This window comes from Mesoplodon densirostris, chromosome 8, assembly GCF_025265405.1.
Source record: "Mesoplodon densirostris isolate mMesDen1 chromosome 8, mMesDen1 primary haplotype, whole genome shotgun sequence".
NCBI classification, from domain to species: Eukaryota; Metazoa; Chordata; class Mammalia; order Artiodactyla; family Ziphiidae; genus Mesoplodon; species Mesoplodon densirostris.
Window position 1 is genome coordinate 61,980,003 of NC_082668.1, and position 14,688 is coordinate 61,994,690.

At 34.5% G+C, this 14,688-nt stretch overlaps 1 protein-coding gene across 1 annotated transcript in view; it reads right to left on the reverse strand.

Moving 5' to 3' along the window:
- The window catches only part of LRP1B (LDL receptor related protein 1B), a 1,545,691-nt gene that overhangs the window by 626,718 nt on the left and 904,285 nt on the right, over positions 1-14,688 (reverse strand). The window contains exons 28-29 of the mRNA XM_060105953.1: positions 10,455-10,586; positions 8,023-8,250 (exon numbers count right to left, since the gene is read on the reverse strand). Coding sequence (XP_059961936.1) covers positions 8,023-8,250; positions 10,455-10,586 — 360 coding nt within the window. The remainder of the gene's footprint in view (positions 1-8,022; positions 8,251-10,454; positions 10,587-14,688) is intronic.

Genomic DNA, 14,688 nt, shown 5'->3' on the forward strand with positions numbered 1-14,688 from the left:
CGGAGCGGCTGGGCCCGTGAGCCATGGCCGCTGAGCCTGCGCGTCCGGAGCCTGTGCTCTGCAACGGGAGAGGCCACAACAGTGAGAGGCCCGCATACCGCAAAAAAAAAAAAAAAAAAAAAAAAAATCAGATGTAAGATCCTCGAGTGTATTTTCAGTAGTACATACCTAAACATATACTCAGGCAATCTCAATTCTCATTTTCTGTCCTCATCCTTTTCCTGTCCATTAGTTTGGAGTTTCTAATTATCAGCTTTGTGCCTAAGATAAATTTTATGACTTTTTGACCACCAGTAATGCCCAAGTCTTGTTGTTTTAGAGTGTCCTGGTAAATTCACAGTAAAGGGGTGGGGGAAGAATAAAAACTGCAATATGTTAAATGATATTTTTCTTTTTTTTATAAAAATACTAAAATAATGAATTGCCTCAACTCTTGTTTTCAAGTAAGTCAGGCCAAGACCTCTGAACAAGTTTCTCAGAAAGTTCAATTTAATATTTCCAGGGATGCTCACTTCTTGAAGAAAGGCAGATTAGATATTCATAAAAGCCCTCCATTGCCATAAGATTCCCTGATGTATGATAAATTGTAACTTTTAAATGCATTGTTGAGATCATAAGACAGACAGGAATATCTCTAAGTGCTAACACACACTTGTATGTTAGCTAAAATCATAAAGGAAGGGAAGTGGGAATATAGATGTTGGTGTTGCCACTGGGACAAAAACTTGTAAGGATAATCTAGAGATTCCAGTATTATTAGTTGCTCAGTGCAAGAGGATTCAGTCCTTAAACTCACAAAAAGTAGCAGAGCTAAACAAGAGCAAACCCAGGATATCAGAAGGATCTACATCCTTGGGTGAGTGGGAAATAAAAAATCCGCCTACTTAAAAAGGAGAATAATTTTTAAAATAAATATAAAACATTTTTTTTTCTGTCTCTTTCCTGGGTATGAAAAAAAAATTCTAAGCATAGGTCTAAGCTTAGGTAAGAGATTAATAGTATATAAACAAGGTATTCATTGGTTGGGTAGAGGAGAAATCAAACTAAGGTGATTCCTGGCTTATTGTCACTCCTTTTCCCTCCAACAGAAGCAAATTCAAATACCCTATGGAAGAAAAAAATTTTTAACCCAGGCCCTCACAATTTCCATAGACTGAGTTTCTCTTCATAATTGATCAGAACAAAAAATTAAAACAAAAAATTAAAAGACATAAGACCAAGAATAAAGAGAAAAATAAACAATAGGTTTAAGTCTCCAAAGCTTACATGTTTTTTTTTTTTTTTTTTTTTTGCGGTATGCGGGCCTCTCACTGTTGTGGCCTCCCCCGTTGCGGAGCACAGGCTCCGGACGCGCAGGCTCCGGACGCGCAGGCTCAGCGGCCATGGCTCACGGGCCCAGCTGCTCCGCGGCATATGGGATCCTCCCAGACTGGGGCACGAACCCGTATCCCCTGCATCGGCAGGCAGACTCTCAACCACTTGCGCCACCAGGGAGGCCCTTACATGTTTTTAAATTATTATGTGTAAGATAAAGAAAAATGCATGGAATGTTTTAAAGGAAAATATATGCTTCAAAATAATAAGCAAGGTACAATAATTTATTTTTAAAAATCTTCTTGGAGTATATATAAATGAGAAGCAAAAATAACTTGCAAATATTAAAAAAAATAATTCATTAGATGGATTAACCAGGTTAGACACTAGTTACAGCAAGACAGCTAGTGAACTGCAAGACAAATTGAAGGAAGTTAGCCAGAGAAAACACAGAGAAACAAAAAGATTAGGTGAGTAGGAGGTTAGAATGAATAAACTACCATACCTAGCCAGAGTTTACAAAGGAAGGAATAGAGAGACTAGGCTAGAAAAAATGGTCAGATTGGTGACCATTGAGGGTTTTTCCTCCGTGTGCTGATGAAAGACATGACCCAAAAGGAAGTACAACACACTTTAGGCTGCTAAATAAAAATATTATCAGGAGGAAAATGAAGATCTTAAAAGCAGCTAGAGAGAAAAGACACATCCTGCAAAAAAGGATGACAATTAGACAAACCGAGATTCTCAGCAGCAATTAGAGATGTGAAAAGATAGTGAAATAATATCTGGAAAGGGTTGAGAGAAAGTAACTCTAAACTTGGAATTTGTACTCAACCATCATTATCTTTCAAACTACACTTAAACATCAACAAAAAGATGGGCAAAAACTCAATAGCCATGTCTCCAAAGCAGATATAGAAATGGCCAACAAGAACACAAAAGGATATTCAACATCACTAATCATTAGGAAATGCAAATCATGACCACAAGTATATACCACTTCATACCCATTAGGATGGCTACTGTAGAAAGTGAACAAACAAACAAACAAAAAACAAAAAGAAAAAAGAAGCAAAATAAAAATATTGGCAAGAATATGGAGGGGTTTCCCTGGTGACGCAGTGGTTGAGGGTCCGCCTGCCGATGCAGGGGACACGGGTTCGTGCCCCAGTCCGGGAGGATCCCACGTGCCACGGAGTGGCTGGGCCTGTGAGCCATGGCTGCTGGGCCTGCGCATCTGGAGCCTGTGCTCTGCAACGGGAGAGGCCACAGCAGTGAGAGGCCCGCATACCGCAAGGGAAAAAAAAAAAAAGAATATGGAGAAATTGGAACCCTTGCAGGCTGTTGGTGAGAATTTAAAATGGTGCAGCCTTGTGGGATACAGTATGGCAGTTCCTCAAAAAATTAAAAATAGAATTACCATATGATCCAGCCATTCCACCTCTGGGTATATGACCAAAAGAATTTAAAGTTCTCAAAGAGATATTCATATACCTATGTCCACTGCAGCATTATTCATAATAGCCAAAAGTGAAACAACCCAAATGTCCATTGACTGATGAATGTATAAACAAATTGTGATACATACATACAATGGAATATTATTCAGCCTTAAAAAGAAAGGAAATTCTGACAGGCTACAATATGGATGAACCGTGAAGACATCATGCTGAGTGAAATGAGCCATTCACAAAAAGACAAATACTATATGACACCTCTTATATGAGGTACCTAGAGAAATTAAATTCATAGACACAGAAATAGAATGGTGATTTCCAAGAGATGAGAGAAAGGGCATGGGGAGTTGTTGCTTAATGGGTATAATTTCATTTTGCAAGACAGAAAGAGTTCTGGAGATTGGTCACACACTGTGAATGTTCTTAACACTACTGAACTGTACAATTAAGAAGGGTCAAGGGACTTCCCTTGCAGGGGGCGCGGGTTCGATTCCTGGTCAGGTAACTAAGATACCACATGTAGCATGGTGCGGCCAAAAATAAAATTAAAAAAAAAAATAGAAAGGTCAACATGATAAACTTTATGTTATGTGTATTTTACTACAATTTAAAAAAATTATCTTAAAAAGACTAAATAAATATATTTTCAGATATTATATCAGATTATCACTAACAGGTTCTCACTAAACTAAAGGAACATTAAAGGATATAATTCAGAGAGAAGAAAAAAGATTACAGAAAGAAGGCCTTAAATGAAGGAGGGATGGAGGTAAGCATACAAATTGGTTAAAATGTAGAGAAATCGAAATGAAAAAGGACTGGCTGTCAATTCTCTGCTTGTGAGACATCTTTTTTTTTTTCCTATGAAGTGGACCTGCTGACACCAGCTTCTTGGGTGTGAACACAAAGACTTCTATCCCAAATCAGGCATGCCTTCAAAGGAGGAAGGGATTCTAATTCGTATAACTTTCTGAGGGCAGTTATGGTTTCATCCAATCAAAACTCATTTGCAGTAGGTTTCTGGGCAATTATTTTACTGTTCTTAGAAGCAAAGTTTAAAAACACAAGTTGGTAATGCTTGTAAAAAGCTTTCTCAAGGGAACTTTGTAAATATTAATATTCTATTTGTTGCACTTATGAAAAACTGATCATACAAATATATATACATGTATGTGTATATATACATATATATGTTACTATATATAACACATGGTATGCAAATTAATAAAACATCCATAAATCCATGATCTAGCTTAAGAACATTATAAATACTTTAGGAGCCTTCTATGCTCACCCTCACTAATTTTATGCCTCTCCAACTCTGAACAATTGAGCATTTACCATGGCCTTGGTTTTGTCACTTTTAACACATATGTATGCATTCTCAATCTTTTTTTTTTTTTGAGAGAACATAGGGGCAGAATTATAATTCTTGACTAATCTTTATATTCTTAATGTCCTAAATTATAATTATTCCTATCTTATAGAAACAACTCACTGCTGATTTGGGAAAAAATTCTGAAGAAAGCCTCCTTCTTTTATTTTCATCTGGATCAATGTCTCCAATATCTTTCCAATTATTTGGTCAACTTCACCTCTCTTTCATTCATCAGGTTCAATTACTTCTACATCTACTCTTGGTGTCTGTCACCTTCTTATATCTAAATTTTGTTTCAGATTTGGAACATCTCTGTAACCTTCTAGTTGCATCCTTGTCTATAATTTCTCACTTATCTAACTATCAGGTTGATAACGTGATTTATCTTCAAAAGAGTTTGAATGACCTATACCCATCTGTAAAAGTCTTCAGCAGCTTTCCATTGTCTCGAGGGAAAAAAAAAACTAAAACAAAACAAAAAACAAAAACAGCTCCTCTGGTATAAGACCCTCTGTGATCTGCCATGATATGAACTTTCTTACTCTTTTACAAGATCTATCTGCCCCTCACTGCTTGCTCCTCTGTATGTATGTATGTCCAGATCTTTGTGCCTACTGATAGCTTAACCAGATTGATCTTGCTACAGTTTCCTCCAGAACCCTCATTTCACCACCTCCTCCTAAGTGGGAAATTTAGTAATCCCATGTAAGAACTCAGTACTCCTTGTGCTAATTTTGTAAGAAGTGGCTTACACCTTATTAACCTCCTTATTTCATTGAGTCTTATACTTTAGTTAGATGTTTACATTTCACTCTCACCAGATATAAAGCTCTTTGAGGTTATAGATTGTCTTAGTGAAATAGTTGCTATCTACCCACCCATTCAACATCCCAGATACAAAATCCAGAATATGGTGTGAGAAAAAAAAAAAGTCCATGGAGTAAACTAAAATAGCATTTCTATCTTTCTAACTAAAAGATAAAGAATATACATGGGAAGTATTGCTCATTTAGAACCCATTGCTATAGATACACAGTTCTCAATGGAATGGCATTTATAGGTATCATTTTTGCCTTTCTTTTTTTCATTTCTTTACTCTCCTCTTTTTTTAAATCACAGATGTTGACATTCTTCCACCAAAAGGCTTCCTGGGTGAAAATGAAAATTGAAAATTCTATTCAGTAATAGGCAAAACAACAGATGTTCCCTGTCTAAACTTTCTACTTTAATTCAAGGACTGTTTCCAAAATCTATATCTCACTGATTTGGGGCCCGATCCTTTTTTTTTTTTTTTTTTTTTTTTTGGTGGTTGCACATTAGACTTGGGCTGAGGAAAATATGAAGAGGGTCTCAAGAAAAATTCCAGTAGATGGAAGACAATGAAGTGAGAAAATACAGAGGCCAACAGTATAAGAAGTAAGAGAAAGGCCAAAGAGTCACTTACAAGGAATCTAAAAGATGAAAGCATAAAATAAAGTACAATTACTGGCAGGATTTAAGATACTTTGATGCGTTCAGAAACTGAACTGTCAAAAGTTCATCTCAAGTTTCTCTTTTAATGGAAGGACATATCAGTCCCTAACAAGGTTTCACTTTGGAAGAAAGGGAAAAGCAACGTCATTTAACTTGTGGGGAACCCAGAAACTGAGTTGTCCTTGAAAATGTCTATTCCTCAACTTTCATATTCAGTTATTTATATATTTACTCATTGATACCTCAATGATTTTTCCACATTTCACTATCTCTGTTGTTTCCACCCTTGTCCAGGCTTCCATCACCTCTTACTAAAACCACTATAGCAGCCTTGTTTCCCAGAGTCTACTGCTCATCTACCCACCAACACAGACCTTTTCAATTCTCCACTAAACATAATATCTATATATTTTTTATGTTTTGTTTTAGTGGCCGCTAGGCATGTGGGATCTTAGCTTCCTGACCAGGGATCGAACATGCAGCCCCTGCATTGGAAGGCAAAGTCTTAACCACTGGACTGCCAGGGAAGTCCCTACACATAATATCTAGAGTGATCTTTTCCAAAGCAAAGATAATCATGTAGTTGTACTCTCCTTAAAACATTTCCTAAGTTTCCATTATTTTTAGTATTAACATAAAAATCAACGAGTTATCCTATAAAGGCTGGCATTATTTGGTTCCTGTTTTTTTAGCTCCATCAGCTCGTATAATACCCTCTTGTTCTGTACTTCATACTATTCAGTCTATACTGACCCTCTTTCAATTTCTTATCATATAGAACATATTCTAATACTTTTGAAAATGACTGAATTAATAATTATTGATCCTAATGAGTACATCTATTATTAGTGAGAAAATATTATTGCTCAATTTTTGATTAATAATTGTAAATAGAGTCTGCTAAATGGAGATAAGTCTGTGATTTTCTCAAAGATAAACTCACCAAATTACTACTTGTTATCAATTTACAATTAGAGACATAAAATCTTTCCCCAATTTTTTTTGAGATAGAACATCTTTTACTTTATACAATTCATAGAGCCTTTGGAAAGTATTTCACATTCACGATAAAGTATGTGAACAATTTTCTATTAGATTTTGATGAATTTCTTGTGAGAAGACCACCAAACTGACTGTCAGTCTTGGGAGTACCTTACGTGCTTTAACTGTTCTCTCAAGATTTTTCATGATCATTAACCAGGTAGTCTTTTAAAATCTAGTTTAACGATAATTATTTTTTCCCTTGCTTCTGTAAAAAAATACTGCACAATAAGGAAATCTTTGCATTAGCTTTTTTAGAAAGGCTCTTCTCTTAGGGAACGTTTGTAATTCAATATTTAAACAAGCTTATAACCAATTCATTCAAGTTGCATTAACAGTACTAACCTGAGATGGGTAAAGAGCTAGCATAGATACAAGAGTACCTGAGTGCTCAAATACTCTCAGATCTACTAATGGTACTCAAGCCAGTGGAAACTCTTGAAAAACACTGTAAATTTAAAACCTGCACTTCTTATTGCTTTCATTAAGAAGCTGATCACTGCTCAAATTAGGTCTGATTTTAAATTGTCAGTATGCTTCAAGGCAGAGGAGTTTGATATATCTATATGGATCACTGATCATGCCTTCCTCCATCCTCCTTCAAATCACTCTATCATGCCTAGGGGGCATGAAACTGAAGAAAAACTGTGTCTTCTTTGATTTTGCAGTCACAGCGAACAGCAGGTGCTCAACTAAGATTCACTCACTAAAATGATAACTGACCCAGAAATCACATTATACCAAAATTTAAGCAAAAATGAAGATAATTCAATGCTAAATATTTAGAATTCAGCCACTGCATTTATATGTATGTCTCATTTCAGCTATATTTCTACTTTGGGAAAAGTTTTTTTTTTTTTTAATGGTTAATCAACAGCATTACTGAAAACCTGTGATTCAACCTGATGGGTCAGGAGGTGGATAGGAACAGGTTTCCTCTCTTATTTGTTTAGTCTAGTTCTGTAAAAATACATTCAAAAGAAAGTTGATAATGAGCTTGAATCAGAGGGGGAGACCAGTCTTTACAAATATCCTATATTTTCTCTAGGCAAATACAACTTTTCCCGCATCAGCAAAAAGGAGTCTTCAAATCTGTTTATTTAGAAATCTGCAAATTATCTGTTCTGAAATTTTTCTTCTTGTGAAACTAAATTTCTAGTTATCAGACTACTATGTGCAACATAATTATAGCATTCTCCAATTGTTAGGATATAGCATATTATTAAATCTCTGAATAATCAATTCCAACTCTCAATTAACAACACAGAATTGGATAATAGAAAAAGAATACAAAAGAGATGCAATTATTACAAACTGAATAACAAACATTTTTTAAGATGTAAAGTGAAAATCTTTTACCTCTAGAAATAACAGTTTCTAATCCAGTTCCATTAATGAAAGCCCGTGTAATGGTTTGTGTCTTAATGTCTGTCCAGTATAAACGTTCTTCAGATGCATCAAAGTCTATCACAGTAACATCATCAATATCAGGGACTGTAAAGGCCGTGATAAAGTTAAAATATGGATTATCAATATCCACTCCTCTGATTTCAGAACGTCTTGCATAAAGAAGAAATTTTTTCGTTTCTAGAAAAGAAATAGAAATGTTTTTCTTTATAAGCTTGGCAAGTTTGAAGCTGTCTAGAAATTCTAAATATTATTTGTTGATGATTTAATAGGTTTTTAACACCAGAAAATCATGACCAAGATTTGATGGAAACATGAACACAGAAATGATTTATCTATTTTTAAATGAAAGTACTCAATAACAACAAATGTTAAACAAGTTAGAATCCTTAAGTCATTTTTCTTTAGTTAGAAATGCCAAGAAATTATCAGTAATTGATCAGATCTTAGAATTTCAAACAAACTTGTTAAAGGACATGAACTCTACAAATGTCAAACAGCCATATTTGTTCTTTGTTTATAACTATAACAATATTGCAGTGCATTAAGTGTTTTTTGAAGGAAACTAAGAACATTTTTTCTATATCACCTTTGAATAAAATGAGATTAAACATTGCTTTTAAAAATCATGTTTATATTTTCCCTATCAAAATTAGGGTTCATATAATGTTAAAGCATGCTGTACTGTAAATTTTTGTGAATCTGTAGTAATTAATATTGTGAGGCATTCTATCATTTCTACTTAAATAGGCACTTTTCTTGCAATGAGTTTGTGAAATATTAGTAGATTTAATAGAAATAGGAGTCACAGATGTTCTATTCTCTTGTTTTTCTCTTTGGGGTTATTGTTGATATTTGAGATATGGTATTATTGTATAAAATTAATTAAAGCCACATGTGCCTAAATACCTGAGTTAAGATTGGATGAATACACTCTTTTTTGCCCTTAAAAGTAAGTGCTTTGCAAATAAACAAAAATTACTAACAAAACAAAACTAAAAAAATCCACAGTCTGATTTTTTTCTTTTTTTGAGAAGTTATTTGAGAAGTTCTAATTTCCAAGGTATGGTAGCAACATCAAAAATACATTTGACTTAATAAGAGAGCAACCATTTATTTAACATCAACAAATATTAACTGAATGTTTCCTACATGCCATTCAAAATTACAGGTCCTCAGAAAACAGAAGTAAATGAGATAAATGAGGGCCTTCTCATGTAGTAGTTTACATTCTAAGAGGGACAAACAATAAATAAAGAACAGAAACAAGAAATATCAAAAACAAGAATACCAGAAACAAGACAATATCAGTAGAAGAGCTACTGTAAATTAAGTCATCAGGGAAGCCCTCTACAAAGGTGATGAATAGCAAAAAGGAGGCTACAATTAGAAAATCTAAGAGAGGAGTGTTTTTAAAAGAGGGAACAGCTAGCCCAAAGTCCAGAGCAAACTTGGTGTATTCAAGAATGTAGAATATGTGTATGAGGTATGTAAATTAGATCTCTATCTGTAATTACACATGATATTATTTTATATAAAAAACCTTATGTAGAGTTCAAGGTACCTTCACTTTTTTTGAATTCACCTCTAAAATGTGTAGATTTAAAGCACATTTCCCAGCATATCTTATTATCAACCACCAACTTTGATTAAGTGTCCTTTTTTTTTAACATCTTTATTGGAGTATAATTGCTTTACAATGGTGTGTTAATTTCTGCTTTAAAACAAAGTGAATCAGCTACACATATACATCTAGAGTGAAGTAAGTCAGAAAGAGAAAAACAAATACCATAGGCTAACACATATATATGGAATCTAAAAAAAAAAAAATGGTTCTGAAGAACCCACAGTCTGGCTTTCATTCACAAATTTTATTTTCATTTTTTAGTTTAAATATGCTGTTTAAGTATTTTTTACAAACCTTTCCAAGTTACATATTTTACTTCATATTTTCTCCCTTCAACTTGATAATACCCTATAAAATGATGCTAAGGTAACTGTAGAAGAGCAGGAGGAGATTAAAGCTGTTAAGTACCTCTTTATTATGCAGGTTACCTACATCATCATTTTCTGATAATGCACTTTCACTTACAAATCTCCCTGTTTGGTAGAGATAAATTCTGCTAACACACCAAATAAGAAAGTAGCAAGAAAAAAAGTGAATAAGGTAATAAACAGCAAAGTGCAGCATATCACATATTTAAAGAATTTGTCAGTCTCCCCAAAAGTAGATGAATCATCAACAGAGCCTGAAAATAGCACTACATCAAATGTTTTTAAGGACATTAAAAACCTCTTCCACTTTACTTTGAGGAAAATCTGAATGCTAATATAATTTGAGATAATTCAATTTGGAGTTTAGATAAGAACTGTAAGAAATTTACCATAGCAGGTCTTCTTGTTTGAGGAAAGCTTCATCAAGTGTGGGCAAGCACAAGCAGCACTCCTATTATGATTGATCAGACACATATGAGAGCAGGGGCCTCTGCCATCATTAGCTGCACAGGGATTGGGAGCTGTAATTACACAGTGAAATATTAAGAGTGAAGAAGGAAGACTAGATTAGGGGACCTCTGAGTTTGACAAGCGTTATTCACATAATGATTCAAAGTGAAGTTCCCTACATAACACCCATTACTCGAGTGATTAATATGACAATAACAGACAATCATACACAACAATTACATGAATAAAACATTTTTCCTCCTTGAAGATAACAACTAAGATAACTCCCTCAATTTCCTCTAAGAGGAATGGTATGCATTCTATTGCTTTAGAAGCAAAGTTTTTTTTTTTTTAAGGATTTAGTCTGAGAAATAATCAGGAATAATTATCACATTTAGTATAAAATAAACTCAGGTAGACTATCATGCCAGTGTTGGGAGTTCCAGTGGATGTCGTTATTTTCCTACCATAGCATATAGATTCCCTTCTTGCCTTAGCACGACATTCTGAACAGTTTCCATAGGAAACTGCTGTTACATATACTGTATACCCCTTCAGGCCATTTCTTCTTTTTCAAATCAGAGGCCTATGTGAAAAACATGTTTGTCTTCCTTCATTATAACAACATCTACTTCTTTTTTTTTTCTCTGTATTAGCTTATTCCATGGCTAAAGTTTGCTCCACATACTCAAACTTACTATATTCCATTGTATAAATAACATGATATATTCAAATTTAGAATGGAATATTAAATTTTGCAGTTCAATGTCATTCTCTCATTCTTTTGTGTTTCTTATTTTGTCATCATGCCTTTTGGATAAGATTTTAATGTCAATTGATCAAACTGTTCTTTCAAATCTCATTTTTATAGAGCCTATCTAGTAGAATAAATTCTTTAGAACTACGTTTGTCAGTTGAAGGCATGAAAGTATTATACCTTCTGATCCCACCAGCAATATTTTAGTTTTCAACTAAAATCTTCCTAACAAATGGATCTATTGTTCAGTGTAATAATGTTAGTCTTGCAGACTTTTAAAGCACAAAGAATAAAAATCAATAGGTTATAATAAAAATTGTAGAGAAATTAACTGAATTTAATAAATACTCAATGTGGCTTTTGCCAGTCTTCACACCCTCCCCACAAGATAACAAAAACAATTCATGTCTGTGTATTCAATTTAAAAAATAAATAAAAGGAAATGATGGGCTTCTCTGGTGGCTCAGTGGGTGAGAGTCCACCTGCCGATGCAGGGGACACGGGTTCGTGCCCTGGTCCGGGAAGATACCACATGCCGCAGAGTGGCTGGGCCCGTGAGCCATGGCCGCTGAGCCTGCGCGTCCGGAGCCTTGCTCCGCAACAGGAGAGGCCACAACAGTGAGAGGCCCATGTACCGCAAAAAAAAAAAAAAAAAAAAAAAAGAACTACCATATGATCTAGCAATTCTACTTCTGGATATTTATCTAAAGAAAATGAAAAGACCAACTTGAAAAAATATATACACCCCTATGTTCATTACAACATTATTAACAATAGCCAAGAGATGGAAGAAACCTAAGGGTCCATCGATGGAGAAATGGATACAGATGTGGGATGTGCGTGTGTGTGTGTATAATGCAACATTATTCATAAAAACGACAGAAATCCTGCCATTTATGGCAACATGGATGAACCCTGAGGGCATTATGCTAAGAGATATGTCGGATGGAGAAAGGCAAATACTGTATGATATAACTTATATGTGGAATTTAAAAAACAAAAACAAAAACACCAAGCTCATAGATACAGAGAACAGAACAGACTAAAAGATTGGTGGTTGCTGGAGATGGGTGTGAGTGGCAGGGGGGAGGCGGGGCTTGCCCATTGAAATAGATGAAGAAGGTCAAAACGTACTAACCTCCAGTTATAAAGTAAATAAGTCATGGAGACTTATACAGCATGATGATTATAGTTAATAATACTGTATTGTATATTTGCAAGTTGCAAAGAAAATCAATTAAAAAATAAATATAGAAATAATATAAGAAAGAGAATGATCTAATTTTCACTGGAGTTCGGTGATGCTATTGCTTCTTGGAAGGGCTTATGTTCATGTATTTGTTTCTGGCAACTACAAAAGATTATATGACTTGCTAACAGCAACAATAAAACCCAAGACTATAAAAAATGGAAAATGATATTTATGGATAGATACATGCCTTAAAATTATTAATGACAGAATAGAAATGAACTAAAATCAAACTAAGTGTCCAAAAATAGACAAATAATTGGGAACAATTTTGATAGTCACATGTGATATGAAAATATGTAGTTATTAAAAACAAGATAAGGCATCAATGATAGCAAGAGAGTTGCTAATGCTAAGTGTAAAAAAGAAGATAAAAAATTAAAAATAAAGCATGATATTAAATATGAAGAGATACAAAAGCTTTCTTAATTTAGCAAAGAATGAATCATGGACTATGAAGTTAGGCACGCTCATTGAAACCCTGGTACTGCCTGCCTTTCAATGAGATTTATTACTCTGAGTCAGATTACTTTACTTCCCTGAGCTGCAGCTTCCTCATAGAAGTGGGAATAACTACCTTGTTTGACAGCTCTGATGATTAGGAAAAAAAAGTAAAACCTAAATGGCACATAGTAGTTCATCAACAGATAGTGAAAGTTTTGTTTATTATTGTGTTCTTCAATACCTCTGTTGAAATAACCAGAAGAAACAACATGGAAATGTTTGTTGCTCTGGGAGCTGGAAAAATAGGTTTACATTTTTTCTGTTCCCTGTTTTTCTACATTCTATAGCTTACTGGTAATGAGCAAATATTATTTTATGATGTTAAATAAACTTTTAAACATCCCTTTTACTAACATAACCATAATTTTTATGTCATGCACTAGTGTATGAGGAGTGGTGATAGATGGTAACCTGAATGTAGAGAAAAGAGATTTGATAATCTACTCATTCGACTGCACCTGGATTCCCTTGATAAATCAATCATATTGCTTTCCTTCAGATTGTGTTTCACATTTTTTTGGCATTTTTCATTTAAAAATTGATATGATTATAAAAGTATGATATTAAGGCCATTATGAATTATTTACGGATGAGAAAATGTGTTCAAAACTGTCTTAAAACAGTAATGTAAGGGAACACTCTTGCACTGCTGGTGGGAATGTGAATTGGTACAGCCACTATGGAGAACAGTATGGAGGTTCCTTAAAAAACTAAAAATAGAACTACCATATGATCCAGCAATCCCACTACTAGGCATATACCCTGAGAAAACCATAATTCAAAAAGAGACATGTACCAAAATGTTCATTGCAGCTCTATTCACAATAGCCCGGAGCTGGAAACAACCTAAGTGTCCATCATCGGATGAATGGATAAAGAAGATGTGGCACATATATACAATGAAATATTACTCAGCCATAAAAAGAAACGAAACTGAGCTATTTGTAATGAGGTGGATAGACCTAGAGTCTGTCATACAGAGTGAAGTAAGTCAGAAAGAGAAAGACAAATACCGTATGCTAACACATATATATGGAATATAAGAAAAAAAAATGTCATGAAGAACCTAGGGGTAAAACGGGAATAAAGACACAGACCTACTTGAGAATGGACTTGAGGATATGGGGAGGGGGAAGGGTAAGCTGTGACAAAGCGAAAGAGAGGCATGGACATATATACACTACCAAACGTAGGCTAGATAGACAGTGGGAAGCAGCCGCAGAGCACAGGGAGATCAGCTCGGTGCTTTGTGACTGCCTGGAGGGGAGGGATAGGGAGGGTGGGAGGGAGGGAGATGCATGAGGGAGGGGATGTGGGAACAGATGTATATGTATGACTGATTCACTTTGTTATAAAGCAGAAACTAATAAAAAAAAAAGGAAAAAATTAAAAAAAAACAAACAAACAAACAAAAAAAAAAACAGTAATGTAACCTAAATTTCAACAAAAGGAGGCTAGGAAAGTGATATGATTGCAACAACTGTTACTTTTTAACAGTTAACTTATATATATATAAACACAAAGCACTGATTATGTATGACACCATTCTAAGATCTTTTCACATAATAACTCATGTTTGATATGCTTATATTAAATGATGATTAACTCATGTTTACTACATGTTATGATGTAAATACTATTATCTCAAGATGAGGAAACTGAG